Source organism: Anopheles maculipalpis, chromosome 2RL (genome assembly GCF_943734695.1).
Source record: "Anopheles maculipalpis chromosome 2RL, idAnoMacuDA_375_x, whole genome shotgun sequence".
Classification (NCBI taxonomy): Eukaryota; Metazoa; Arthropoda; class Insecta; order Diptera; family Culicidae; genus Anopheles; species Anopheles maculipalpis.
In genome coordinates, this window is record NC_064871.1 from 8,808,412 (window position 1) to 8,836,400 (window position 27,989).

Below are 27,989 nucleotides of genomic sequence, written 5' to 3' on the forward strand. Positions count from 1 at the left end.
GAGAGAAAGAGAGAGAGAGATAAAGAGAGAGAGACAGAGGTTCTTGTGCAGGCTTTTACGCACAGTAAAGGTCCCTCCGTGGCTGGATCCACGCGTGCTATGGAAAAGAAGAACAAAAAAAGAAGCAAAGAAACGTCAATGAACACCCGCACATACTCGCGTCCAGTGTCAACTTGTCTGGCGAAGGGGCATTTTTATCTTGCCGACTTCAACACCTCTCTTTTAGGGACAACCGGGTGGCGATATAGGAGGAGGTATGTCTGGGAGGGGAATGTCGATCACACTACACCGAGAAGTTGGCGAATGGACTCCCTCGGTCCGTTATTATCCACATCAACGCGTGCGGTGCAGTATCGGATTCCACGTCCGACAGCCATTTTTTTGTATTCTCAAGTAGTTGGGAAGTTGCTGAGGACTCTCTACCTAGCACGATTAGACGAAATTAATAGTGCCTCCGGTGAGGGTCATGGGTTGGTGCAATTAGTCTGGGGTCGAGGTCATTCGAACAGGGGGTCAGACTTGTGTCAACCCCGGATATATTGGGTGCTGAGTGTTAGTATCAAGCCGATGGAGCGCGGACATTTAGGACGCTGGTGCAGCTGATATTCCTTTCCGGCTACTAGAAAAAAAAACCCACCCACACACCTATCTTTAATACTTGGACTACTCGTGGCCAAGAACAGAGGAAGGCAAGGAAATCCGTAGCGGTGCATTAACCGCACTTGAATTCGAACTCCGCTCCATTGCCATTTGACTCCACACGCATATACACGCGTGTGTTGGTAGCTCCGTGCACGTGTCAGTGTGCGTAGTTGCGTGCATGTGGGTTAGTCGTTCTTGCGGTCATCGGCAACCGTACGACGGTTAGAATCATTCAGCTCGTTAGCTAATTGCTCGTAGAACAGTGTAGTACTCCGCTGTCACCAGTGTCACCGAGAGGCTTTGTTGTAGCTAGAATTGAGAATTGAACGATGCTCATTAAATAAAGTGCGTATCCCCTTGTTGCACCCCCTTTCTACTCTCCATAAACCCCTTGAAACGGTTACTTACCCGTTAAGAATGCATCCGACATCCTCCCGAACCCGTTCTCAAGCTCGATTACAAAAGCAAGCGACCTTCGTACGCAACAGTGACTCAGGGGAATCCCGCCGAATGTCGCTCAACCGGAAAAGCGTACCCGGGCGTGTGGTGGCGCTTCCGTGAAATGGAAAATCACCCATATCACAGCGCAGGTACTTTTCCATCCCAAAAGTGCGCTCATCTCGCCGGGGTGAGTAATAAGGGTTTCGCTCCACTGAGACGGTGAGAGATCGAGTTGGGAGATAGTAAGAGAAAAAAAAAAATTGAGAACACAATCCGGATCACAATCTCCCCCACATGGGGGAAACTATTTATTTCCTTTACGTCTTGTCTTACTAGGAACTGTCACCTTTGATAAATGATTACAAATAAAACGTCACGGAGATGCAAGTGCACCGAACCGTGGATTACTAGTGCACACGAGTTGCTTGATAGAATCCATGCAGTAAACAACAACTGATCCGTTATTATATAAATATTAATGCTGACTCATTCATACGTCGAATCGGGCCGAACTGCTGGTTTTCTGTTTTCGTACTCACGTGCCACCTAAGGGCGCCTCGCGGATCGGGCCAAAGACGTCAAACGCATGCGAAGGGAAATACTGAGCAATTGGAGCAATGTTTAGAGGACTCTTTCGGAAGGAACTGTTTACAGTGTAAACAGGTTTCAGTTTCATTGTGAGAATGGTGATGACTGGTGCCGAGATGAGATAGGTTGAGAAGCAGTAAGTACTGTTGGAATCCGGATGCCCGGTGGGTTAATTTTTATTACCGCCCTTGGCAGTTGTCATTTCGTACAATGTATCAAGTTGCTGCTGTTGAGAATAAAAGTGTTCCTTTTTTAAGAGAAACGACGAGAGAGTGGCAAGAATGGGATTACGGTTAAATGTTGACTAAAAATTGTAGTCCATTCAAAGCCAGAAAAGATCTGTAGGATTCGAATCCTTCATCGTTCCAAGAAATTGACATTTAATCCGCTTACGGAAATAAATTTTCATTAAGAAGGAAATCAATCAAGAGAACAAGAGATCAAGAGATCAAGCAAATCAGTGCTCCACAGCAGCACAAGTAGTAAACAGATCAAATGCTGCATTCCCACACATGACACCATATTGATCTATTTAATGACAGGTGCTTTACAGTTTCCCCACCTGAGACTGCTCACAGACAGTAGGAATCGTTGTTATTACCCCGTCAACAACGCGGTTCAAGGGCCACTAGAAACCGAAAGCCCTTCAAAGTACGGTTACAGTTTCCCGCCATTCAGTGAGCGCGTCCCGCGAAAAAAAAAAGCTTCCCAACCAGCCATTCAAACCACCCATTCATACTTTCGCTCATCGTCTCAGCGGCGTTGTTTTGTGCTTTCTGTTTATATTTCTCGCATTCGTAAAGTCTCTCTCCCTTGAGGCTCTCGTAAAACTGAAGCTAACCTTGGGCAGAAAGCTCGCAAGCTTAAAGACGGGGGAGAATAAAGCACAAATGGCCCTTACAAGAAAGCTTTCCTGTTTGTGGATGTGTGTGTGTTTGTTGTCCGGTAAGCTCTGCTAAAAGGGAATTTTCTTTAAGGGTTGTTTTATCTTTTGCTCCGGAGTGCAGGGTTGCCCTCGGAAGCTTTCAAGTGTTCGTGCAAGAAGCTTTCAAGAAGCTTGCACGTAACGAATTTGCCCACACTAACGGTTTTGTTTTTTTGTTGTGGGCTGGTGGGAATACGGTGCTGTGTTTATGAGCTTCTACGCGATGATTTCATGCCGACGGGTAGTTGCAGCAAACGAATTGCCTCATTGAATAAACATTAATCAGCGTGGAGATGTTTAAAATAAAATAAAAAGCAGACATTAAAAGACTGTGAAGTAAGGCTTCGTTGGTTTAGATTTGGTTAATTTACAAGAATAAATTCACTTTAAATGTTTTAACGATATTGCATAATTTATAGCAACACGTTAACGCTTATTTACATTAAATTGAACCCTGTTTGTTGTGTTAGTACAATAGTGCTCCCTCAACAAGCGAGATGCGATAATGATGGAAATGGAAATATACGGAAAAGCATTTTTATGACAGTGTCAACAATTGTGCCTATAAAATGCATTTGTATCTCCAGCTTTCAAGTCATCAATCGGATGCATACGTTTGCCAGGGGGCCTCCGGTAGCGTTACGTTTAGGCCACTGCAGCAACGGACGTCGTACTAGTGGCTAGTTCACGGTGAAACTTAACACATGGTTAATGCTAATGTGTTAATTTGAACCTCCCGATCCACCCGATCCCGATTAGGCAATGTTTAACGGTAGTCTTTACGCTCAATTGGTACGTTTCTTGACCCGTTCTTGGCACAGTTTTGATCAGCACAAAGTGTCATTTAGAAAGCGACCGTTTGGAGTTCACCATATTCGACGTACTGGCTTTTTATTCCAAACTTCCGGTAATTTCACAATTGGTATTAATCCGCTTCGGTAAAATAGGTCTCATTCCATTCTGGAGTTCTTGTTTGTTTGTTTGTGACACACAAAGCTCATCAGAAGCAAGAAAAAAACAGTTGGGGACAGGCAGACGTTCGTATAATTTAGAAGGAAATAAGGAATGCTAGAATATTCGATTATCTCTCAACTTGTGCTGTGAAAGAACCACCACGATAAAGTTCAATCCTACATAAAATCACACATCTTCTCTCTCCCCCAAAAACCCAGCACTATCAGCAAGCCAAATAATACGGATGACAATTATCACCCTTAGCGAATGCGGCGCAACATGCGGCAAATATTCGAAATAAGCGGTTCACGGACCACAAATCTGATGGTGTGTGGCGGCTGTTTCATTTGCATTCGTGTCGCACGGTCGCGCACCGAAAACGCGTGTTGTGTGTGTCCGCATCAGGTGGCCAACCAGCCCAGTCTCCACCACCACCACCGATTGGACCGGTATTCCAGGCTCTCCACCTCGCAAAGGTATTTGGATCGGGTGAAAACAAACCACACACACGCGCGTACACACACACACACACACACATACAAACACAATTTCTGGTGGCCCTACATCACAATTCCAACCCCCACAAATGGGCAGACAAAAATATTTTTAGTGACTGTTTGATTCGGAAATCGATTCCTAAATACAAAAGACTTCAACGCCCTCGGTGGTAAGACATTCGTACGGGAAAGAAACAAGCGACGAACCCTTTATGGGTTCGAATTTGGGAAAGCATATTTTTTCTTCTTTTTGTAAATTGTTTTCAGCTATTCTTAATTGTGCGAGCGTTCGAAAATAATTTTTGAAAAAAAGAGGAAAAAAGGATACGCATTACGCTTGATCCTGTAATATGATGCCCTGAAGAAGAAAAAAAGAAAGGAAGCTAGTGACTGTTTATCTTTTTAATTCCGAATGGGCAAGGCACAATTCCTGCTCGTCCCTCGATCATCTCCGATTCATTGTTGATCCTTCCTTTCCCTGTACCTGCCCTTGGTACAGGGATCCGATGGGATGTGGGATGTGAAAAAAAACCACCACCACTAACACACTGACAGAATTTTTAAGGGTGCGTTTCGGGACTCAGGTGTGCGCGTCCACACCAGCCAGCACACAGCAGAAGAGGAGTTTGTACATTTCTTTTCTCTTTCATTCATCTTTCACCTTCCATTTGTTCGGGAGGTGTTTTGCCTCGCTTTCGATTCCAGCAATCAGCCACCAAGCCAAGGCAGGTGGCAAAGCTTTTAAGGTGTGGATTTTTGCTTGGGAGTTGCATCTCGAGCCCTATCGCTCTCGCTCTCTCGGTGTGTGGTGAGGTTTTTACTCAATTTCCTACTTTCCAGACCACGCGAACCGTTTTCGGTGTGGTTTTGTGGAATCGAACCGGGCAAACGTTCAACGTACGCGCGCACCAGCATAAGAAAACAGAGAGAGGGAGAGAGCGAGCGCACGAGAGATTTGAACGGCTGAGCGAACGAACCCCCGGGAAACGGTTCGAGTGAAGAATTTCTTCTGCAGCCTACGTCGACTGTCTTCAATACGTAGCAGACAGTGGAACCAGCAAGGTGTCCGCTCCGAGTAGTCGTCCCGAGGCGTCTGTCTGTTTGCTGGCGTTCGTACGCTGAAGCGCAGAGGAGTGAGGTGAGGCGAGAAACAGAGAAGCACACATACACACACGAGCAGTGGCCACTGTGGCCTGGATACACATACGGGTGTGGTGGAAACGGTTGTGTTGTACAAGTGAATCCAGAGGGTGTTTCGGGAGGGGGCGAAAAGGAAAAATCGGGGACGTCCCGAAATGAAAAGAAGTGTTTCTTAAAGAAAAGTGTCTTTGGAAAAATAGCGAGTGACCACTCAGTGTGTTGTTTAAGTGTGTCTGTCTTTTGAAGAAGCAGAAAAAAGCCTCCGGGAGTGTGATCGTGTGTTGCGATCTTGCGAACCAACTTAAGAAGCACAAAAAAAAAAATTGTGTCCCCGTTTTCTTGAGAGGGAGGGTGGCTTTAAGGAATAAGAAGAAAACGGGATAACATCCCTCAAATAAGATCAGGGCAAAGAAGAAGAAAAAAACGGAAGAAAAATATTTATATTTTATAAGTGAAAATCGCAGCATCCCAGCCCAAGAAAAGGTGGTGAGGATCGGTCGGTGATCAAGCGCGCGCGTGCACACACACACGCAATAGGAGTGTTGCACCCAACACCCCTTCTACCCTTCTACGAGGGGGAGGTGGATACTGTGCCAGTGCAAATCAATCCCGTACCACCGAGGAGAAGCAGAAATAAAAAATAAAAAACCAGTAGTGAATGTGGATGTGAAATCGCGCAAAGCGCAGAACCGGAGAAGGCGAGCGAGCGAGCGAGAGAGCGAGAAAAGCAAAAAACTGGGGACGTAGACAATTTCTAAGGTATTCATTTCACATTTCTCAGCATCAAAGCTTCTTGTATACGGGACAGGGGGTTGAAAGCAAAGAAGGAAGCGGTCGCACCAGACATGGCACTACTACCACAAGCTAGCTAAGCAAACCCACACACTTACAAAAGCTGAGGAAAAAACGGGCACGGCCATACAGCATCAACGAGCCACCGAGCCACCGAGTGAGCTTTGAAAGCTTAGCGATCTTTCTTGTAAAGCCTTCTATCTGCTGCCGTATCATGTGTTGGTGTTGGTGAGACTCAACGCCACTTAAGAAGTGCTTCAAGATATCTCCCTTCTATAAGACACACTCTTACTATCTATGTGTGTGTGTGTGTCTGAATCTTAAGACGGGCAAGAAATGATCAAGAAGAAAAAAAGGGAAAAACATGATTTCTTCCGATCTTGCTCACACACCCGTCACCGAGATCCGACTCCGTTGGAAACCGGACTCGCTCACTCATTCCCACCGTTATACGCTTGTGTCGGTGTGGGCACGGGACCGCGGCGCGAAAGGGCGGCTGAGCGCTGTGCGGTGGGTAGAAAGGAATTTACAGTTTGTGAAATGCGTGGAACTGCGGGATAAGTTGCTTGACCCATTTTTTCGGGAAAAAATATTTGATGAGTTGGCTAATCGGCAAACGCGGCGCGCAACTTGCCCGCGTAGCCACACAACACTTGTCGCGCACACTGGCGGGACCGTTGCGAAATTCTTCTACGTGATTTTGGGTGTTTTTTTTTTTGTTTTGTTGTAAAGAAGTTTTAGAAATTGATTTCATTCTATAAGCTTTTTTCTTTCTTTGCGAGATTTATTTCCTACGAATTTTGCCAGTGGAGAAATTTGTGTCTTCACTACAGCATGCAAAGTTTTTTGAACTCCCTTCTTCCAGGGCAAGATCCGCCACAAACCGAGCAAAGAGTGCTTCCAAATAGGAGCCTTTCTTTATTAATTAAAAAACATCAATCAGCTCTCACTCTCACGCATTTGTCACCAGCAGAAAAAGCCAACCCAACTGGCCCTTTTTTTTATTCACTCTGTCACCCCCCTGAAGATGGGTATATGCGAAGCCCCGTGCACCTGATAAAGGCAAACAAAATATTACGACCGTCTGTCACACCACGTTACAGCGGAAAGTTACCCTTTCCCCTTTCAGGTGTTTTCGCAACCGCTCTTAGCCAGAGCTCCTATGTATGAAGAGCTTTTCCCTTCGATTTCAACGAGCCATCAGCCGTGAGGGGGTCAGATGAGAGAGAAAGAGGGCTCTCGAATATCGTCGTCTCCAAGGCGCACTTTGGAATGTGCCACACACGGGTCGCCCTCCGCTCCGTTCGCCGTTGCCAGCTTGGAAACCAGTCTCGCATATGATGATGCGAACATTGGACAGCTAGGCCTTGCGGACTTGTGAGTGATCAATCCCGCACTTCGGGCCTGACGACGGGTGACGATGACTTGGATGTATGGTGCCTTTGGAAGCCATCGATTGCTTCACCCTTCTGAACCTTCCCTCCCGCTTCGCAACCCATCCCCCTTGTAGGTAGGCTTCCTAAGAGGAGTGAGATTTTGCGCACTTGGCGCGATCGGAACATGGTAAAGACAACAAAATAAAGCAATACCCTTTCGAGCTATAGTAGAGTGTGACCGCAAGAGAGAGAGAGAGAGAGAGAGAGAGAGAGAGAGAGAGAGAGAGATAAAAGCCATTTCTTCCCCCTCCCCACATCACACAAGCTTCATTCATCAAACCGCCATTGCCGCCATTTGATCGTGTGCCAAACCAAAAGCGCTTGGGATTGGAAAGTTTCGGTGTCGATGAGCTCGTCGTCCCGAACCTTCAAGCCTTGTGGTTCGAGGAGAAAGAGCTCCGGTGTATGTGTATGTTGAATCGATTGCTTAAGGTAAGCAATCGATGATCGATGATCGATGATCGATGTCCAATGAAACCGACAGCCAACAAGCCCAGTGACTTCAATCACACCGTACGAGAAACTGAACGAAAGTGAAGTGCGGAATTGCGTGTCCCTGCGAGTGCGCGAAATAATACCTCCACGATCGATCGGGTTTCGGGGGCGATTGGAAGGGTCGCTTCCCAAAAGGGTTGGAAGAAAGATCAATCTCTTATTCGGGGGTTGAAACCTGGGAAACTTTTGGGCAAGGTAACTAACCAGCTACCAGGAAAAAAACCGTTTCAGCTGTTGGTGTATACCAACTCGAATCGATTCATTTCTGGTTTTCTACCTCTCCACGAAGGGGTAGTGATCGTATTGTTTGCTTAACTAACCACCCTCCAAAATTGAACCGTGTAACGGAGAGTGCAAGTATGTGTGTGGGGTTGAATGGAAATTAGTTCTTCCCTTCCTTCCGTTTTTGTCCCATTCTTCCACGGTGCAATTGATGGGCGGCTAGATCGAATGTAAAGCGTCGATCGAGCAAAGCAGGGAGGTTCACCGCCTAAACACACCCGCGATCAGCCGCAATATTGAAAGCAAAAATGGTTTCTTGGAAAGTAACCAAAAAAACTAGACCACGAGGCCATCCCAAGAGAATTTTACACACCACACAAACACTGTGCTATTTGCAGTGTGGAGTGGTGAAATTGCTTTCCTGCTTCCCGGTACGATAACTATGGTTCGATGGTGAAATTCTGTCGCACTAATATACCACGTTGCGAAATACGTCCGGTTTGCGAATATTTAAATACGGGATGACACACACACACACACACACACATACCTGGATCCCAATTTGGAAGGTCCCGGACAAGAAACTCACCCGCATCGGATCGCGAAACTCTTTCGAGCTTGCTTTATTTGCAATGAGTATTGTTTCCCGCGGACAATCGATAAACGGTGAACCCCGCGTTTGTTTATGGTGAAGTGAAAATTGGAACAAAACCAAAAAAAAAAAAACGTTCCCAGCTTTTCCGACATCCAAAATACAATGCATTGCAAAGCCTGGTTTTGTAGCACACTTTCGTGCAACCGATTTGTCAAAGCGTTGTGTGCGCCGCCTGCCCGATGCTCAGTGACTCAGTGACTTGGTGGTTGCAGCAAGCGACGAACCCCGGGTTCCAGCATTTTCCGTTCATGCATTTTAATTTATTTGGATTTCATTTTGTCACCGATAGAAATTATGATTCATTACATTGCGTTCGGAGATAGAGAGAAAAAAAACACAGGCAATTATGTGACCGCTGGCTGGCTTCACCACAACCACAACGGAATCGTTTTTCCACCTGACTAAAGCGTAGATTTAGTGATGAATTTTTCATCATCATCGTCAGCTGGGGCAGGGGGGGTATTAATAATGTGAATCGAATGATGATCTCAAGCTGTTCAGGCGCTAAGCCCGTGGTTGAAGCGAGCCTAATTTTCCCTTTCGATCGTGGTGGCGGGATCAAACTAAAGATTCCCGACCAAAAAAAAAAAACCTAGTGTCAGTTTCGTTTAAAGTTTTTCTTTCTCCCTCTCTGTCTTTGCTGCTGTTATTTGTGATTCAACCAGAGTAAATTCAACTGCTAAGCTACGTGATGTTGTTTGTTGATCCGATCCCGGGCCCTTTCCGGGATATCCGCATAAGGCGTAAATTGCAGTTTTAGGCACCGTAATGTGCGGATGTCTTCGAAACCCTTCGTAAAGCGGGTGTTATTAGCATTCCACACACACACACAACACCGCATGTATAGCAACGGAACCGACACACCATTCATAAATCATCGATCGGTTCCTTTTTTTTTGTTGGCTTCAAGCTTAAAACACCTCCTCTTTCCCGATGTGTCACCGTCATAAATGCGTCAGGTAGATTCGATCATACACCTCTTGGTTGGTACCCAGGGAAGGAATGTTGTAGAAAGCAAGCAAACAGAAAGCGCCCGGTTTGATTCATTCCGACTGGAAAAGAGAAGTAGAAGGATCCGGAAGAGATACAAGATAATGATGTTTAATGTGCACATCTTTCTGTTTCTCTCTCAGAACGGGTCTTTCTTGCTGGACATTATTCCAGCTCCGTTACAGCGCATCGTAACGGCACAGAATTAAAACAGATCTACCCGGTGACGATATGAAATTAGTGTTCCGATTCATTTGGCCGTTAGAAGAAGCTGTCTGTTTGGCATTGGATGTGTCCCAAGAGAAGCCAACAAGCCAACTGCCTCCAACGTATGCGTTCACCCAAACAAGTAAGAGCCCACGTAGCTGCAAACCTTCCGAACAGTGTTTTAAGGGTGTGCACGCACCGTCTGTTTAATAGGTTGCAAAATCGATCGCTCCAGCAGCAGTCTTCTGACGTGCGGCCGCGCGCTCGAGAGTGAATGTTTACGCCAAGGCCACACACAGCAAGATCGCCAGAAGGTACCACCAACACAATCATCTTGCAGCCGCAATAGAACGAATCATTTAAACGTTGCGTTCGTCAGCATCATAGAAAACCGATTTCTCGGAGTCGTGAATGTCTTGGCGCACCTTTTTTTTTTCTTCCTTCCTCCCCTTGTACTAATGGTTCGTTTCCACGTCGAAAGCGCATTCTTGCTGGGTAGCTTGTTGGACATTTTGTATTTTTGCTGTGGTTTTGCTGGTGTGTTCTAGCATTGGAACCAGCAGAATCAAGGTTAACGTGTTAACATTTGGAGACTCGGCTCGGCTGGACGAGAAGTAACAGGTTTTTGGTGTAGACCTAATAAGTTGCCAGAATCCGGGGTTTAATCTTGCTCGGACGCCCCTTCAAAACGCATCCGTGGGGTTTTTTTTTTGTGGGGGGGAAAGAATGCATTCGAATGCTGGGGTTGTTTCGAGAGCTTTTGGGTCGATGTGTGTGTGTTGGTGAAGTGACGTGACGCATGCAAAGGAAACGGTCCAAAACTCGACTAGTGCGCTAGACCCAGGAGAGACTACGGCTAAGAATGCTTGGGCGAACGATTAAGAGACCATGTCGGCATCATTCAGCTACAGAAAGAAGCAAGTCCGAAGAAGAAAACAAGAAAAATAGGCAACGGGTAGGGAAAACTGGACAGATTGAAAGAGCAGAAATACAACAAACTATTCCAGTTGCTGCAGTCTGTGGAAAATAAACCATTTCTACATCGAATGCAATAAAACATGCTCCAGTGCCCGGGGAAACATACAACACCCTGGAGAGGGCGGAAAGGACGGCCTGAAGGAATCTGGTTTTTTAATGTTAAATAATACACCATACACGCAGTCCCGCGTGTGTGTGTGTGTGCTACTGAGCAAACACCGTGTACGCCACAGCTGACAGAACCGTTGCTTTTCGGTCGTCGGGCTCGGGAAAAATAGATCACGCAAGGTGGAAAACCCGACCACAGCAGAAGGGGTTGAAAAAAGAGCCGGCAACCCCCTCCGATCTTTATCTAGCTCCTCCAGAAAGCTTGTTCCATCATCAACGGAGCTCACGGGTGTGATGGACCGGTTTATATTGTGCCCTCGGCACTCTCTCTCTCTCTGGCGGTCCATAACCACGTCACCAAACTGTGGACGGGAACGTGCCACGGGAACGTTGTAGCAACATCGCTCCACTAATTCTTTGGATACACATACACACACAGTCACGCAACAGTATGTGGCCATCTTTTTGGGGTGAAATAAAAATTAGATCACTTCTGCTAACGAGTGTTGCCTTGAAAATGCCACACCCGGTTAATGTGACCAACCTCCTCCTAGAGCTAAGCGCTCAACTTCCGTGGACATTGTGAAGAGAAGGTTCTAGGCGTCTAATGGCACACCGGTGATCGCCGGGCAAACCACAGCTTCCTGCATGCGCTTAAACGGACCACCTTCCACCTAGAAGAAGGTGGCCGGCCGTTATCAATCACATTCTTCCGTAATTGCGCCAAGGTGACCGGTACCGGAGGGAAGTAAATTATGCACGACGAGAGAGTGTGTTTCGGTGTGTGATTAGAGCGATCGTACCGAACGTACGAACAGTAGAACGGATGTAGGGGCAAAAGGATGACCCACAAACGGATATCGGAATATAATAATAAGGAGGACAACAGCACGCAGCAGTACGATCATTAGCTCGAAAGATGATGCGTTGTGCCTGGGATGTGGGGCGTGTATATTATTTCCACTTCTTGTACTGTAAGGCAAGGGGTATATATCGTCCCACAGGGGTGTCACAAACACAACACAAGGCAGGAGTAATATTTCATCCCCCGGTACACACTCTCTCTCACAACTAGGGTAGGGGTGCGTGTGTGTTTGTGTTGGAGGATTCAAATTCCTCTGCAGGGTGTCACAGCAAGATGGCGAAACTATCACGTTCAAACCTAGTCAATTACATTAACTTGCGGTCAGTGACGAGTAACCTGTTTGACGGTGACAAGGGACAAAGAGGGACACCTTTGTAGGTCTGGTCTTAAAAAAGATATATTATATGTTTTCGGAGGTTTCGAACTGCCATTTTATTTTGGCTTTTTGGACTTAACCTACATGAAACAGTCCTAATTCCTGATCTTATAAAAATTCCAGATCAATATATTCTTCTTGGCGACCATCTAATGGCTTACTAGACTTCCTGATACCACGTGGTTGGATAGTCAGTCCTCACTACGGGCGAACTGTCCTGATGATTCATTTATTGGAACTTTTGAATCACTCATATGAGATATTACAAGCTTCTTATAGAACTTTGCAATCGTTTAGTGGAAACTTGCATTCAGTTAGACGAGTGCTTTCTATTTGAATCCATTCCATCCATTCCCGTTCATCAGTCATCAATGGACTACCTTCGATGTACAGATGCTAAGCTTTACACTCTCACACTGTTTTTAAATATTTGAACATGAAATAATTTCCTTTTTTTGTGAACTGAAATGAAAACCACCACCACCACCAGATGCTGATTCATCCACCTAAGTGTTATCAATTGACAATTGAGCCCAAGTGCCCGATACTCGCTCAGTGTATCGCTTAGGTTTCAAGGCTTCCTCTCATCCATCCATTGCTGGCGTTATATCTCGATCGCCTTCAATCAAGCTCACCATCCAAGCTGAGTGGCTTGCTCGTGCTCGTGCTGGCTGGCCACTGCAACACCCGGCATGTAAACAAATCACTGGCCTCCATTGGGCTCGAAGACTCGAACAAAAAAAAAAAGATGTATTAATTCCCCGTCGGAAGGAAAGTGTGCTGCTTCAGCGTCAAGCGCAATGGGATCAACCTACACTTCGGTGTTTCAGTCCGGAAAAACATCTCCCCGTGTGTGTGAGTGTGTGCGCATTTGTGAGGGGGGGATCAGTGAAAAGCATCAGTGGATATAGTATAGACGCTGTTAGTGATCCAATTTGCTTTATGATTGCATTACATCGATCGAATGGGGCCCACAATTCGATTGCGCCTGGATTGAGTACAACCGCGCGGAGGCTGGGGCGGGGTGGGTGTGATGCACACGTCGGATGCAAAAATCGGAACGGAGGCCAAAAAGAAAGCGTCGGAAGGAAGTGAAGCACCCACCAGCAGCAGGCCAGGTTTGCTACTGACCAACATAATTCCGCCGCCGCTGCAGTGAACTGAAACGGCCTCAAACACTCGGAACGGGAGATAGCTCGCGCTGTTTGCGCGCCCACCATCCAATCTGCCAATGCTGCAAACCTGCCCGACGAACAAACACGAACAAACAAAAAAATAAAATTAGCACTAAAGCTTGGGTCACTCATGAGAAAATTATAGAGACCCACGCGGGTGAGCAATGAGTTGGCGCAATAAATCTGCCACGCACAGTCCGCTTCACTTGTCTTGTCGGTGATCAGGTTAAGTAAGCGATGCGATGCGTTTTATTGTGATCTATGGGTCCCTAAGTTTTGGTGTGGTGTTTTTTTTTTTTTCGGAAAACACCGTCTTAAAGCCTTCCCACCACTGACCGGAGAAGAAGCGGAGTTTTTGATTCGCCAAAGTAACCGGTAACAATGGTCGATCTGTTGTATGAAAGGTTGTATTTTTTTGGGGCCAAATAATTAACCCAGAAAATTAATACTCTCCTGCACAACTTCACTTCTTTTGCGCGAAAATCAATGCCGGGTGAATCAGTGGCCTTTAGCATTCCCTTTTTTTTCTTCTTTGGTGTGTATTATTCGATGAAGCAAAATATTGTCACGATTGGCACAGGTTTGAATTGTTCGGGGGAGAAAGTTGGTAATGGACGGAATGTCTGCAAAACAACAACAAAAAGCTAGTCAAATTCTGCAACAATCGTCGAGAAATATTTGACCCAGAAAAAAAAAACGCCGCTGTTCGTTTGCGTGCGCGTTCGTCTTGGACCCGTTAAACAACGTCCAAGTCCAGAAAAGCAGCGTGACACAATTATTATCACTTTAGTTTGCGTTCTTTTGGCTCTCTACACTAACGACCACGCCGTAAGCTTCAAAGCGAACTAGGAACACCGTTTTTGGAGCCTTACCCGTTGCCTACGAAGCGTGTAGTGTGGGCCCGCGGAATGCGTCATCGTACGGTTCACTAACCTCAAACAGTGACACTGTTCGTGCGGATAAACGGTTTACCGAACACGCCTTATACCCCCTTTTTTCCACCCTTCTTCGTCTCGCAGTGGATCACGCATCGATCGTGTGTTTAATTTGGCAATCAAATAAAACCTCCAATCAATCGCTTTGGAATGGCCAGGAACTCTTCCCTCGGATGGTTTGTTGTTCAAACAGTGCCGGCTTCTTTTTCATTTCTTCCAATAATGTAAACGCACAAGCACAGTTTCGCCACTTTCCAGGCATCTGGATATCTAGTGCCGCAACCCCTTATTCTTGTTTGATGGGACTCCCGGAGTCCCCCACCAGCCGGGTATAGGCCCGTTAGCTTTTCGCGACTCGCATGGAATAAATTATTGTCGCACTTTCGTGCAGGTAGCGCTGCTCATTTGCCACGCCACACACTCCGACAGAGGTTCTCCTGTACACGTTACACTCGCTTCCATAAAAGTCGCAATAAGAACCGTCTTAACCACCCGCATCGTGTCTCTCTCTCCATTCTTCTTTCGACAGTCAGAAACTACAAACATGTACAGGTTCCCTAAATGCTGGACCCTGCTGCTGATAGTCGTAGCTACCGTAACGGGAATATCCGCTGAGGTAAGATACACGCGCACGTCCGGGACATTGTAGGTTCCCAAAGGTGCTGCGATAAGCGTAGCGAGGGTCTGCTTTTCTTACGAACCACATTTGCATTTTTTTCATGTACTCGTCTACCTATCGCGACTTGCGACGGCTTCCGATTTGTGCATCTCAACACACAGGATGTACTTACCTGCCCAAATGGTAAGTAGTACGCCGTGTACCACCAGTCTTCCCAGTTCTAGACGAATAACTTCAACTGCCTTGTGGTTGCATTTCCGTTCTCGATCTTCTCTCTGCAGGTTGGAAATTACGCGGGTTACACTGCTACAAGTACTTCAACGTGAAACATTCGTGGGAAAAGTCAGCGACACTATGTAAAAGGTAGGTCTGCTCTGGGCTGGCACACATCTGGCCATACGATTTGCACTTCATAAATCCTCTCCCCTCGCAGGTACGGTTCCGAGCTGGTGACGGTGGATTCGTACGATGAGAATAATGCCACATACAGCATTGCGACCAGCAGTGAGTATCGGACGCGCAACAATGTCAAGTATTGGTTGGGATTCGCGTCGCTGGATGATCTGCGAACAAACACGCTCGAGTCCACCTCGGGCGATCTGTTCTCGCAGTATTCTGGCTTTTGGTCGATCAACGAACCAAACCCGATGGCCGGGGAGTGTGTTTCCGCCAATCTAGGTCCGACCGAGCAAAGCTGGGAGCTACGGTCCTGCGAAACGTTGCTCCCGTTCATGTGTAAGGCGCGAGCTTGTCCACAGCAATCGTTCCACTGTTCGAACGGTGCCTGCATCAATCAGGCGTACAAGTGCGATGGAAACGATGACTGCGGGGATGGTAGCGATGAGCTGGACTGTAGTGCGAACTGTAACATTTACATGGCGTCCGGGGGTGATGTGATCGAATCGCCTAACTTCCCGCAGAAGTACACCTCACTGAAGTCTTGCAAGTGGACACTGGAGGGTCCACAGGGAAGCAACATCATACTGCAGTTCCAGGAGTTTGATACGGAAAAGAACTTTGACACGGTACAGATACTGGTTGGAAGCAGGACGGAAGATACGGCCGTGTCGCTAGCTACCCTGTCTGGGAAGAGTGATGTTCCGAATCGAACGTTCATAACCGCATCCAACTTCATGATCATCAAGTTCACGTCCGATGGTAGTGTGGAGAAGAAGGGTTTCCGTGCGACGTGGAAAACGGAACCACAAACGTGCGGTGGTGTGTTGCAGGCTAGCAAGCAGGAACAGTACCTCAAGAGTCCAGGATTCCCACAAGCTTACCCGGGAGGGATCGAATGTTTGTATGTAATAAGCGCCCGGAAGGGATACACTGTTTCGCTCGATGTGCAGGAGCTCGATCTGAACGCGGACAGTGACTTCCTGTTGATCCGCGATGGGGAGAGCGCACACGATAAGCCGATCGCGAAGCTAACCGGGACGATTGAATCGAAACCGAGTCGTGTAATCATTTCCACCGGTAACAAGCTGTATCTGTACTTTAGCACATCGCTCGCCCAGCCCGCTAAAGGCTTTAACGTACGCTACGTGGAAGGCTGTACTGCGGTGGTGAATGCTGCCAATGGAACGGTAAACTCACCGGCTTACAATCTTTCGCCCTATCCGAACAATCAGGAGTGTTACTTCGTGATCAAGAATCCGTCCGGTAAGCCGCTGTCGATGCGATTCATCGACTTTGATGTGCACCGGTCGGATTTGGTACAGGTGTTCGATGGTCCGTCTACGTCCGGTGTGCGATTGCATGCCGGGAACGGTTTCACCGATAGTAACGCGCCGAAGATTACGCTGACGGCGTCCTCAGGGAAGATGCTGCTGAAGTTCATCACCGACGCGCTCTACAATGGAAAGGGGTAAGCTTGGAACAGGGGGTATTTTTCTGACTAGTCTAGAAGACTAATTCTTAACACTTACGTTTAGTTGGTCAGCGGAGTTTTCGGCCGATTGTCCAGAGTTGAAACCGGGTATTGGTGCAATCGCTAGCAGTCGCGATACTGCCTTCGGTACAGTGATCAACTTTACCTGCCCTGTTGGACAGGAGTTTGCGACGGGCAAGAACCGCATTACGACCGTATGTCAGAATGGTGGCAACTGGAGCATTAGCTACATTCCCGACTGTCAAGGTAAGTCCCGAGAGAGCTTCACAAAATGGGCTAAGGTTAATGAGCTTCTTTCGCAGAGGTTTACTGTGGACCAGTGCCACAAATCGACAATGGATTCTCGTTCAAGACGACCAACGTTACGTACCGAGGTATTGCCACCTACCAGTGTTATGCCGGGTTTGCCTTTGGATCCGGTCTTGCCACGGAAACGATTTCCTGTTTGGCTGACGGTACCTGGGAGCGTCAGCCGGCTTGTATGGCTTCGCAGTGTCCACCACTGGCGGAGGTAGCACACGCTAACGTGACGGTATTGAATGGTGGGGGCCGTAGTTACGGTACGATCATCAGCTACGAATGCATTCCCGGCTACGTGCGAACCGGACGTCCCATCTTGATCTGTATGTCCAATGGACAGTGGAGCAGCCCTGTGCCAAGTTGTTCACGCAAACAGTGCTACAAGTATGTCAACTCCACTCTTTGTTCCACGAAAATGTAGCGGAATCTAACGCAATTCCATTTCTCCCTAGAATACCGGAAATTCAAAATGGATACGTGGTGGATAAAACGCGCGAATACTATTACGGCGATGAGGCACGTGTCCAGTGCTACAAGGGCTACCGTTTGATTGGTTCGCACACTGTCAAGTGCAACGAGCAGCAAGACTTCTCTAATGTTCCGGTCTGTGAAGGTAAGCCCTCCCCCCACCAGGAGTGGAAGAAGAAAGAGTTCTCTAATTCGTGTATTTCGCCCATGTCGCAGATATTGATGAATGTCAAACGTCACAGTGTGATGCGTCATCGACCGAGTGTATGAATGCGGCCGGTTCGTTCCATTGCAAGTGTAAGACGGGTTACACCTCGTCCATGGAATGTCGGCCGGTGGTCGATCTGGGCCTCTCGAACGGTGGTATATCGGATGACAGCGTAACGGTGTCATCTACCGCAAGTGGCTACGAAAAAGGCGTAAGTATCCCCGTTTGCCATTTCTCCCTCCTTCTTGTCAAGTATTGACCTGGCGGCCTTTTTAAGTGCACACCGCTGCCATTGTTGGCATTGATCTTTGGATGTTTCTTGGAAGTGTTCCTTTCACTTTACTTGCGTACCACCGGTTCACCGGTCTTGTCTAGTTTGGTGAACTGTGTGCGTAGGCAAACACAACCCAGACAAACCGGAATTCTTGATCGGCTCCTATCCAATTCTTTCTTCTGCAGATGATTCGCCTCAACTCGGTTGGCTGGTGTGGCAACGGTAAGGAGCGTGGTTCGAACTGGGTAATTATCGACCTAAAAGCACCGACCATTGTGCGTGGCTTCCGTACCATGTCCGTGCAGCGGATGGACGGTGAGTTGGCATTCACCTCCGCGATACGGCTCGAATACTCGGACGACATATCCGATGTGTTCAAGGACTACGCCAACCCGGACGGTACGGCAGTTGAGTTCCGCATACTGGAACCGACCCTTTCGATACTGAACCTACCAATGCCGATCGAGGCCCGCTATATCAAGTTCAAGATACAGGACTTTGTCGTTGCACCGTGCATCAAGCTGGAGCTGATGGGCTGCACACGACTGGACTGCTTGGACGTGAACGAGTGCGCCAAGGACAATGGTGGTTGCAACCAGAAGTGCGTCAACTCGCCCGGCTCGTACAAGTGTGCCTGTAACTTTGGCTACGAACTGTTCCGTCAGAATGGAACCGAAGGGTAGGTGTTTGACTGCCATTAACTACGATAGATCCAAATATAGAAGAACTAGCTGATTGTTTACGAATTCAACTTTCACAGATTCTTTGTCGAACGACACGAAACGGGCGAACTGGATGGCGACGTTTACCAGCGCAACAAGACCTGTGTGCGAAAAATGTGTCCTGCGCTGTCCGATCCGGAAAATGGTAAGTTGTTGAGCAGCGAGATTCAGCATCATTTTGGTGATGTGGTCCGATTCCACTGCAACTTTGGATATGTGCTGTCGGGCAGCTCGTCGTTGGCGTGCATGTCGAATGGCAACTGGAACGCCTCCATGCCAAAGTGTTTGAGTAAGTATCCACGGATTACTGTTTCACCATGTGATCTTCAGTTACTAATAGCTTCCATACTCTTCTCGCTCATCATCATGATCAGGTGCCAAGTGTGTCTCACTACCGGACGACGAAAAGGAAGGATTGTTCGTGAAGCGAGGTGATCAGAACGATATTCTAGTTCCGTTTAACGAGAATGTTACCCTTGAGTGTACCACATCGGGCAAGCATATTGGCAAAACGGCCATCTCTACCTTCCGCCAATGTGTGTTTGATCCTCAACCAGGCTATCCGGACTATTGGCTATCGGGTGTGTTACCAACGTGCTCCCGTGCGGACTGTGGCGTACCGATGCCAACGGCCGGTGCCGAATATGGTCAGTATGCCGACACCAAGTACATGAGCTCGTTCTTCTTCGGATGTCAGAACACCTTCAAGCTGGCCGGTCAAACAACCATGAACGATAATGTCGTACGCTGTCAGGCGAACGGTGTTTGGGATTTTGGTGATCTTCGCTGCGAGGGTCCAGTCTGTGTGGATCCGGGTCGTCCGAACGATGGTTTTCAGGTGGCGAACAGCTACGAACAAAGCTCGGAAGTCCTGTTCGGATGTTCGCGCGCTGGCTACATCCTGATCAATCCCCGTCCGATCACGTGCGTGAAACAACCGGAGTGCAAGACAATCAAACCGATCGGTATCTCTTCCGGACTCATCCCGGACAGTGCGATCAATGCGACATCCGAGCGACCGAACTACGAGGCGAAGAATGTGCGCTTGAACTCTGTTACCGGTTGGTGCGGCAAGCAGGAAACGTTCACGTACGTGAGCGTGGACCTGGGCAAGGTTTATCGTGTGAAGGCACTGCTCGTGAAGGGAGTTGTAACGAACGATATCGTGGGTCGTCCGACTGAGATTCGCTTCTTCTACAAACAGTCCGAGAAGGAGGACTACGTTGTGTACTTCCCGAACTTTAATCTCACCAAGCGCGATCCGGGTAATTACGGTGAGCTGGCAATGATAACGCTGCCCAAGTACGTGCAGGCACGCTTCGTTATTCTCGGCATCGTAAGCTACATGGACAATCCGTGTCTGAAGTTCGAGCTGATGGGTTGCGAGGAACCTGCTGCTGATCCGCTGCTCGGATATGACTACGGATATTCGCCGTGCGTTGACAATGAACCACCAATCTTCCAGAACTGCCCACAGCAACCGATTCTCGTTAAGCGTGGTCCGAATGGAGAAGTCCTACCGCTAAACTTTACCGAACCTACCGCTCTCGATAACTCGGGTTCGATCGCACGGCTGGAAGTGAAACCGCCACACTTCAAAACGACCGCCTACGTGCTGGAGAACACAGTCGTAAAGTACATTGCCTACGATTACGATGGCAACGTGGCGATTTGCGAGATAAACATTACTGTGCCGGATATTACGCCACCACTGCTCGACTGTCCGCAGAGTTTTGTGATTGAACTCGGCGAAAAGCAGGCGAACTACTACGTCAACTTCAACGACACGATCAAACGCGTGAAAGCGTCGGACAGCTCCGGTGACGTACGGATCGAGTACGTGCCAGAGTCGGCATCAATCCCGCTAGGTGGATTCCGCAACGTTACCGTTGTGGCGTCGGATAAGTACAACAACAAGGCCACCTGCAATTTCCAAGTTTCGGTACAACCCACGCAGTGTGTCGATTGGGATCTGCAAGCACCGGGTAATGGTGACATTAAGTGTACTACGCAAGAGTCCGGTGGTGTTGAGTGCGAAGCTACCTGCAACCCTGGCTTCCGGTTTACCGATGCAGACAAGAAGAAAGTTTTCATGTGCAAAAAGGGACGCTTCTGGAAGCCATCGTCCGTCGTGCCGGACTGTGTGTCGGAGAATACGCAGCGTGCGGACTATCAGGTGGTTGCTACCACGACCTACCGAGCGAATGGTGTCGTGTCGGAACAGTGTCTGCCCCAGTACCAGGAACAGACGGCAAAACATTTTGCCAGCCTGAGCAGTGTACTGTCACAGCGCTGTTCGGCCGTTTACGTCAACATGAACGTTACCATCCTGAAGTCGGTTCCACGGCTGCTTGAGGAGAATGTCGTACAGATGGACTTTATTCTGCTGATCGATCCGGCCGTCAAGCAACCGCAGCTGTACGATCTTTGCGGATCGACGCTGAATCTTATCTTCGATCTGAGTGTGCCGTACGCAAGTGCCGCCATTGAACCTCTTTCGAATGTCAAGTCTATCGGCAACGAGTGTCCACCGCTGCGTGCTCTGAAGAGCGCCATCTCGCGAGGATTTACGTGCGGTGTTGGAGAAGTGTTGAACATGGATACGAACGATGTGCCGCGCTGCTTGCACTGTCCGGCAGGAACTTATGCCGGTGAGAATCAGAAAACTTGCTCACCCTGTTCGAAGGGTTTCTATCAGCATCGAGAACGGCAGGGTTCGTGCCTGAAGTGTCCAGTTGGTACGTACACCAAGGAGGATGGATCGAAGGCAGTACAGGACTGTGTACCGATCTGTGGCTATGGAACATACTCACCGACTGGTTTGGTGCCTTGCTTGGAGTGTCCACGCAACTCGTTCTCGGCGACACCTCCACTGGGTGGATTCCGAGACTGTCAGGCATGTCCGAGCGGTACGTTCACCTACCAACCGGCGGCTCAGAGCGAGAGCGACTGTCGACGCAAGTGTCCGGCTGGAACGTATTCACACACTGGACTTGCACCGTGTTCACCCTGTCCGAAGAATTACTACCAAAAGTCGGAGGGAGCCACTAGCTGTAGCGAGTGTCCTTCCGGGCGTCGCACGGACACCGTTGGTTCGTTAACGGCCGACGATTGTAAACCGATCATGTGCAATGAAAATTCTTGCCAGCATGGTGGACTTTGTGTGCCACTCGGACACGACATCCACTGTTTCTGTCCGGCTGGATTCTCAGGAACTCGGTGTGAGATCGATATTGACGAGTGTGCTTCGCAGCCATGCTACAACGGTGGTACGTGTAAGGATCTTCCGCAAGGATATGAATGTCGCTGTGCACGTGGCTACTCGGGCATTAACTGCCAGGAAGCGAAGAGCGATTGTGATGCCGATCCATGTCCGGCGCGTGCAATGTGTAAGGATGAACCTGGATTCGGCAACTACACCTGTATGTGCCGCAGTGGTTATACGGGCGAAAACTGCGATATCACGATCGATCCCTGCACGGCTGGTGAAAACCCCTGCGGTAATGGTGCGACCTGTATAGCGCTTCAGCAGGGCCGATTCCGATGCGAATGTACTCCGGGCTGGGAAGGACATCTGTGCAGCATCAACACGGACGACTGTGCGGAGAAACCGTGTCTGCTTGGAGCGAACTGTACGGATATGGTGAACGATTTTAGCTGCGCCTGTCCACCAGGATTCACTGGCAAACGGTGCCAGGAGAAGATCAACCTCTGCCTGTCGGAACCGTGCAACCATGGTATGTGTGTCGATCGGTACTTCTATCACGAGTGTGTGTGCAATCCGGGCTGGGAAGGAGCGGCCTGTGACGTTAATGTGGACGAGTGCGAGAGCAGCCCGTGCGAGAATGGAGGCGTCTGTACGGATCTGATCAACGACTATCAGTGTGCCTGTGCGGATGGGTACACGGGCAAGAACTGTCAGCATACGGTGGACGATTGCGAGAGCGCACCGTGCCAGAATGGTGGTACGTGTGTGGATCGGTTGGATGGATTCTCGTGCCAATGCCGACCTGGATTTGTTGGCGTACAGTGTGAGACGGATCGTAACGAGTGTTTGAGCGATCCTTGCAATCCGATCGGTACGGAGAAGTGTATGGATCGGGAGAACGCGTTCGAGTGTGTCTGTCGGCAGGGCTTCGATGGTAAGCTGTGTGACAACGACATTGATGACTGCGAGTATGCACCGTGTCAGAATGGTGGAACTTGCCTGGATCGGGTCGGTGGGTTCGAGTGCCAGTGTCCGGCAGGATGGACGGGTGAGCGTTGCAGTGTCCAGGTGACGGCTTGCGATGTGGAGCGACCGTGCAAGAACGATGCGGAGTGTATCGATCTGTTCGAGGACTTCTTCTGTGTGTGCCCGAGCGGCACGGATGGTAAGAAGTGTGAGACGGCACCGGACCGTTGCATTGGACAGCCGTGTATGCATGAGGGCCAGTGTAAGGACTATGGATCTGGGCTGAACTGCTCTTGTTCGATGGATTTCACCGGCGTTGGATGTCAGTATGAGTTTGATGCTTGTGAGGCTGGAACTTGTCAAAATGGCGCGACTTGCGTGGATCGTGGCAGCGGATATCAGTGCATCTGTCCGCCTGGATATACCGGCCGGAACTGCGAGCATGATCAGGTGGATTGTAAGGACAACTCCTGTCCACCTGGTGCGGTTTGCATCGATCTGAACAACGACTTCTACTGCCAGTGTCCGTTCAACTTGACTGGAGATGATTGTCGGAAATGTAAGATGGCGAAGTGCCTTCAATATCTGAACGAGGAACTAACGTCCTTTCTTTTATCTTCATACAACAGCGGTCCAGATCGATTACGATCTTTACTTCAGCGATCCGTATCACTCGTCTGCCTCGCAAGTTGTTCCATTCTACACGACCGCATCGGATAGCCTAACGTTGGCGATGTGGGTACAGTTTGCCCAGAAGGACGATACGGGTATCTTCATTACGCTCTACTCTGCTAAGTAAGTATTGGCACACACACACATACACACACACACACACACACACACACATCACGAGTCATCTACTTAACGATTGCATCTTCTACAAACAGCGCACCAAACGTGATCACCAAGCGCAGGACGATGCTGCAGGCTCACTCCAGCGGTGTGCAGGTGTCATTCTTCGAGGATCTGCAGGATGTGTTCCTACCGTTCAAAGAGTACAGCACGATCAACGACGGACAGTGGCATCATATCGCGGTGGTTTGGAATGGTAAAACGGGACAGCTGATGCTCATCACTGAGGGCTTCATTGCCAGCAAGGCTGAGTACGGTGTTAACCGAGTCCTTCCTAAATAGTAAGTAGGCCCTCACATACGCTCTCTTGAAGATATCGAGACCTTAATCCGCGATTTTCTGCTTAGCTGCTGGCCTGTACTTGGAGCACCACTGATGGACGGTAAGGGCAAGGAAGCGTACAGCGACCTTGGCTTCCAGGGTAAACTGACCAAGGTACAAATCTGGAGCCGGGCGCTAGATGTGACGAATGAGATCCAGAAGCAGGTCCGCGACTGTCGTAGCGAACCGGTACTGTACAAGAATCTCATCCTTAATTGGGCCGGCTACGAACAGACGCTTGGAGGTGTTCAGCGCTCGGTGCCATCGACCTGTGGTCAGAAGAAGTGTAAACCAGGCTATGCCGGTGCCAACTGTCAGCAGCTTCAGGTTGATCGTGAACCACCACAAGTCGAGTTCTGTCCATCGGATCTTTGGGTAGTGGCCAAGAATGGTTCGACCGTTGTAAACTGGGAGGAACCTCGCTTCACCGACAACATTGGCATCTCGAAGATTGTCGAACGCAATGGACACCGGTCGGGTGAAACGCTTCTGTGGGGTATTTACGACGTAATGTATCTTGCGTACGATGCCGCCGGAAATACCGCATCCTGTGCGTTTAAGGTAACGATCGTGGCTGAGTTCTGTCCGGCGCTTGCCGATCCGCTCGGAGGTTCACAAAGCTGCAAGGACTGGGGTGCAGGTGGTCAGTTTAAGGTGTGCGAAATCGCTTGCAATCCGGGCATGAAGTTCTCGCAGATTGTGCCACGGTTCTATACCTGCGGTTCGGAAGGATTCTGGCGCCCGACGGTACATCCGAATGTGCCGCTCGTCTATCCGTCGTGTTCACCGACCAAACCGGCTCAGCGGCTTATTCGCATCCAGATGAACTTCCCCTCGGACGTGCTGTGTAATGAGGCTGGCCAGGGTGTGTTGCGACAACGCATCAAGAATGCGATCAACGCGCTGAATCGGGACTGGAACTTGTGCTCGTACTCGATGGAGGGTTCGCGCGAATGTCGCAATGTGGAGATCGATGTGCGGTGCGACCGTAACCGACATCCGAACATTGTCAAGCGACAGACGGTGCTGCAGATTTCACCGAATCCGGAGAGTGCGTACGCGATCAATGCAACGATTCCGATCAAGAGGTATGGCGGCATAGGAAGGGACTTGTGAAGAAATTCGATTTTAACTAACCTTCTTTCTCTATCTCACCACAGTGAAATAGTAAGCAACTCCAATGGCCAACGTTTGAATACGTTAAACCTGCTGGAGAAGCTTATCCTCGAGGACAATCAGTTTGCGGTGCAGGACATCCTACCGAACACGTTCGGTGATGCGGCCTCGCTTAATCTCGTGACGGAATACGCCTGTCCGGAGGGGCAGGTTGTGTCGGAACCGGACTGTGTGCCGTGTGCCGTCGGTACGTTCTACAACAAGTCCAGCAAGAGCTGTCTACCATGTCCGGAAGGATCGTATCAGCCCGAGATTGGTCAGCTGCAGTGTAAGAGCTGTCCAAAGATTGCGGGACGCACGGGTGTAACGGCGCTGGTTGGCGCTCGATCAGCCGTCGAGTGTAAAGGTAAGCTTTTAGATTCTTCTTCCAGGGCCACCTGGATTTCTAATACAAAAAGATCTTGTTTTTCGCTCCACCAACAGAACGATGTGCTGCCGGTAAGTATCTCGACTCTGTCACCGGACTCTGTCAACCGTGCGGCTTTGGATACTATCAGCCGAATGAAGGTTCGTTCTCGTGCGAAATTTGTGGCCTTGGGCAGACAACCCGAACACCGGAAGCGACCAGCAAGAGCGAGTGTCGGGATGAGTGTAGCTCGGGCATGCAGCTTGGACTGGAGGGCAAATGTGAACCTTGTCCACGAGGATCTTACCGTAAGCAGGGTGCACAATCTTCGTGCCTGCCGTGTCCTAACGGACGCACAACGGCCAAACTTGGATCTTCCAACGTGGAAGAGTGTTCGTTACCAATCTGTTCACCCGGAACGTATCTTAATGGCACGCTGAACGTTTGCGTCGAATGTCGCAAGGGTTTCTATCAGTCGGAGTATCAGCAGACATCTTGCATATCGTGTCCACCGAACCATACCACTCGAAGTACAGCTGCGGTAAGTGATCTTTGACACGGTGAGAGATATAAAGGGAGGTTTTATCGAACGAGATGGAATTGATTTCTTTACAGAACAACAAAAACGAATGTATTAACCCGTGTGAGGATGTGTCGGATGGATCGCCTCGCTGTGATCCGAACGCGTTCTGCATACTAATCCCGGAAACGTCCGACTTCAAGTGTGAATGTAAGCCAGGCTTCAACGGTACCGGAATGGAGTGTTCTGGTAAATATATTACTTCCCTGGGGACTCAACCAGATCCCCCCCCCCCCCTGTCTATGGACGAGCGGAAGGTTTTATGAAACAATCCCCCGATCTTTTTTTACTTCCAGACATGTGCAACGGTTTCTGCGAAAACTCTGGCCATTGTGTGAAGGACGCCAAGGGTCTACCGTCGTGCCGCTGCAAGGGATCGTTCACGGGCACCAAGTGTACGGAGCGATCCGAATTCGCTTACATTGCCGGTGGCGTTGCAGCTACCGTCATCTTCATAATACTCATCGTACTACTGATCTGGATGATTTGTGCGCGGTAAGTAGCTTCCGGAGCTTCCCGTGGAGCTTGGTTTTTTTTTAATGTCCCTCCTTCCCAACTCCATCCAAACGCAGAGCCAATCGCAAACGAGATCCGAAGAAGATCATCTCACCAGCTGCGGACCAGACGGGTTCGCAGGTTAACTTCTACTACGGAGCGCACACGCCATATGCCGAAAGTATTGCTCCATCGCATCACAGCACGTACGCGCACTATTACGACGACGAGGAGGATGGTTGGGAGATGCCCAACTTCTACAATGAGACGTATCTTAAAGATGGTAAGCATCGGATCGCCTGCCTTACCGGGTTCCAATCGTTACAATGACTAATCGCTCGACCCCTAACGCTCTAATTTGCCACAGATCAATTCATCGGTGTTCAAGGTGCCAACGGAAAGCTTAATTCGTTGGCTCGATCCAATGCATCGTTGTACGGTACCAAGGACGATCTGTACGATCGACTAAAACGTCACGCTTATACCGGTAAAAAAGGTAATATACAGCATCCCCACACCATACCATGAAGAACTTACCACTAATTTGAACCCCTTTGCTTCTGTTTTTTTTTCCATTTTTCCCTCAGACAAAAGTGACACGGACAGTGAGGAGCATTAAGTAGACATCGTTGTTTAATTTAAGTTAACTAGCTCATATTAAAATCCCTTCGAAATACTCTTGTATAGAACAAAAAAAAACACACACACAAACACACACACACACACACACACACACACACACACATGTATTAAGTAGAACAAAAGGCAAGAAGAAAGTGAAAGAAAACCACGATCAATGCTGGGAGAAACACAACCTTTTCATTTGAAATAAATTGTATGTTTTAAATTACGACTTTTAATCGATCCTCGTTTGAATTTGTGTGTTTTTCTCCATTCCATCCGATATCCGTGTTTTAGCTAAAAATCAGAAATTAACATGTGGTTGGGATCGTACAATTAATCGGAGATGGCGCCTTAAGGTCAGGATTTTAGATAGACGGGGGTTTTCCCCTGTTTTCCGTATGGTGGGGCTCAAGTCCGACATCTTCAATACGTGCCCTAGCCATTTTTAGGATATCAACACCGCCAAACAGCTCAGCTAGCTCGGTGGTTCATTCTTTTTCTCCTAGTCTTAAGCAACC

The 27,989-nt window shown here is 48.7% G+C and overlaps 1 protein-coding gene across 1 annotated transcript; it reads left to right on the top strand.

Annotated features, from left to right (window-relative positions):
- The first annotated feature begins 5,047 nt into the window (after positions 1 to 5,047).
- On the top strand, positions 5,048 to 27,549 carry LOC126556552 (sushi, von Willebrand factor type A, EGF and pentraxin domain-containing protein 1). The gene is made up of 22 exons (XM_050211850.1): positions 5,048 to 5,185; positions 14,951 to 15,037; positions 15,202 to 15,223; positions 15,322 to 15,403; positions 15,474 to 16,907; positions 16,975 to 17,177; positions 17,234 to 17,615; positions 17,684 to 17,844; positions 17,916 to 18,118; positions 18,367 to 18,860; positions 18,942 to 19,192; positions 19,278 to 23,636; positions 23,707 to 23,872; positions 23,965 to 24,210; positions 24,277 to 25,338; positions 25,411 to 25,772; positions 25,850 to 26,313; positions 26,388 to 26,541; positions 26,649 to 26,847; positions 26,925 to 27,130; positions 27,215 to 27,343; positions 27,435 to 27,549. The coding sequence occupies exons 2-22, from the start codon at positions 14,966 to 14,968 to the stop codon at positions 27,464 to 27,466; spliced, it is 10,683 nt and encodes a 3,560-aa protein (XP_050067807.1). The 5' UTR covers positions 5,048 to 5,185; positions 14,951 to 14,965; the 3' UTR covers positions 27,467 to 27,549.
- The last annotated feature ends 440 nt before the right edge of the window (positions 27,550 to 27,989 follow it).

Bases quoted from the DNA above. Each gene is read 5' to 3' on its own strand.
- LOC126556552 (XM_050211850.1), top strand. From the start codon at position 14,966: ATGTACAGGTTCCCTAAATGCTGGACCCTGCTGCTGATAGTCGTAGCT. The intron at 27,131-27,214 runs GTAAGCATCGGA...AATTTGCCACAG, and splicing joins TGAGACGTATCTTAAAGATG to ATCAATTCATCGGTGTTCAA. The intron at 27,344-27,434 runs GTAATATACAGC...TTTTTCCCTCAG, and splicing joins CGCTTATACCGGTAAAAAAG to ACAAAAGTGACACGGACAGT.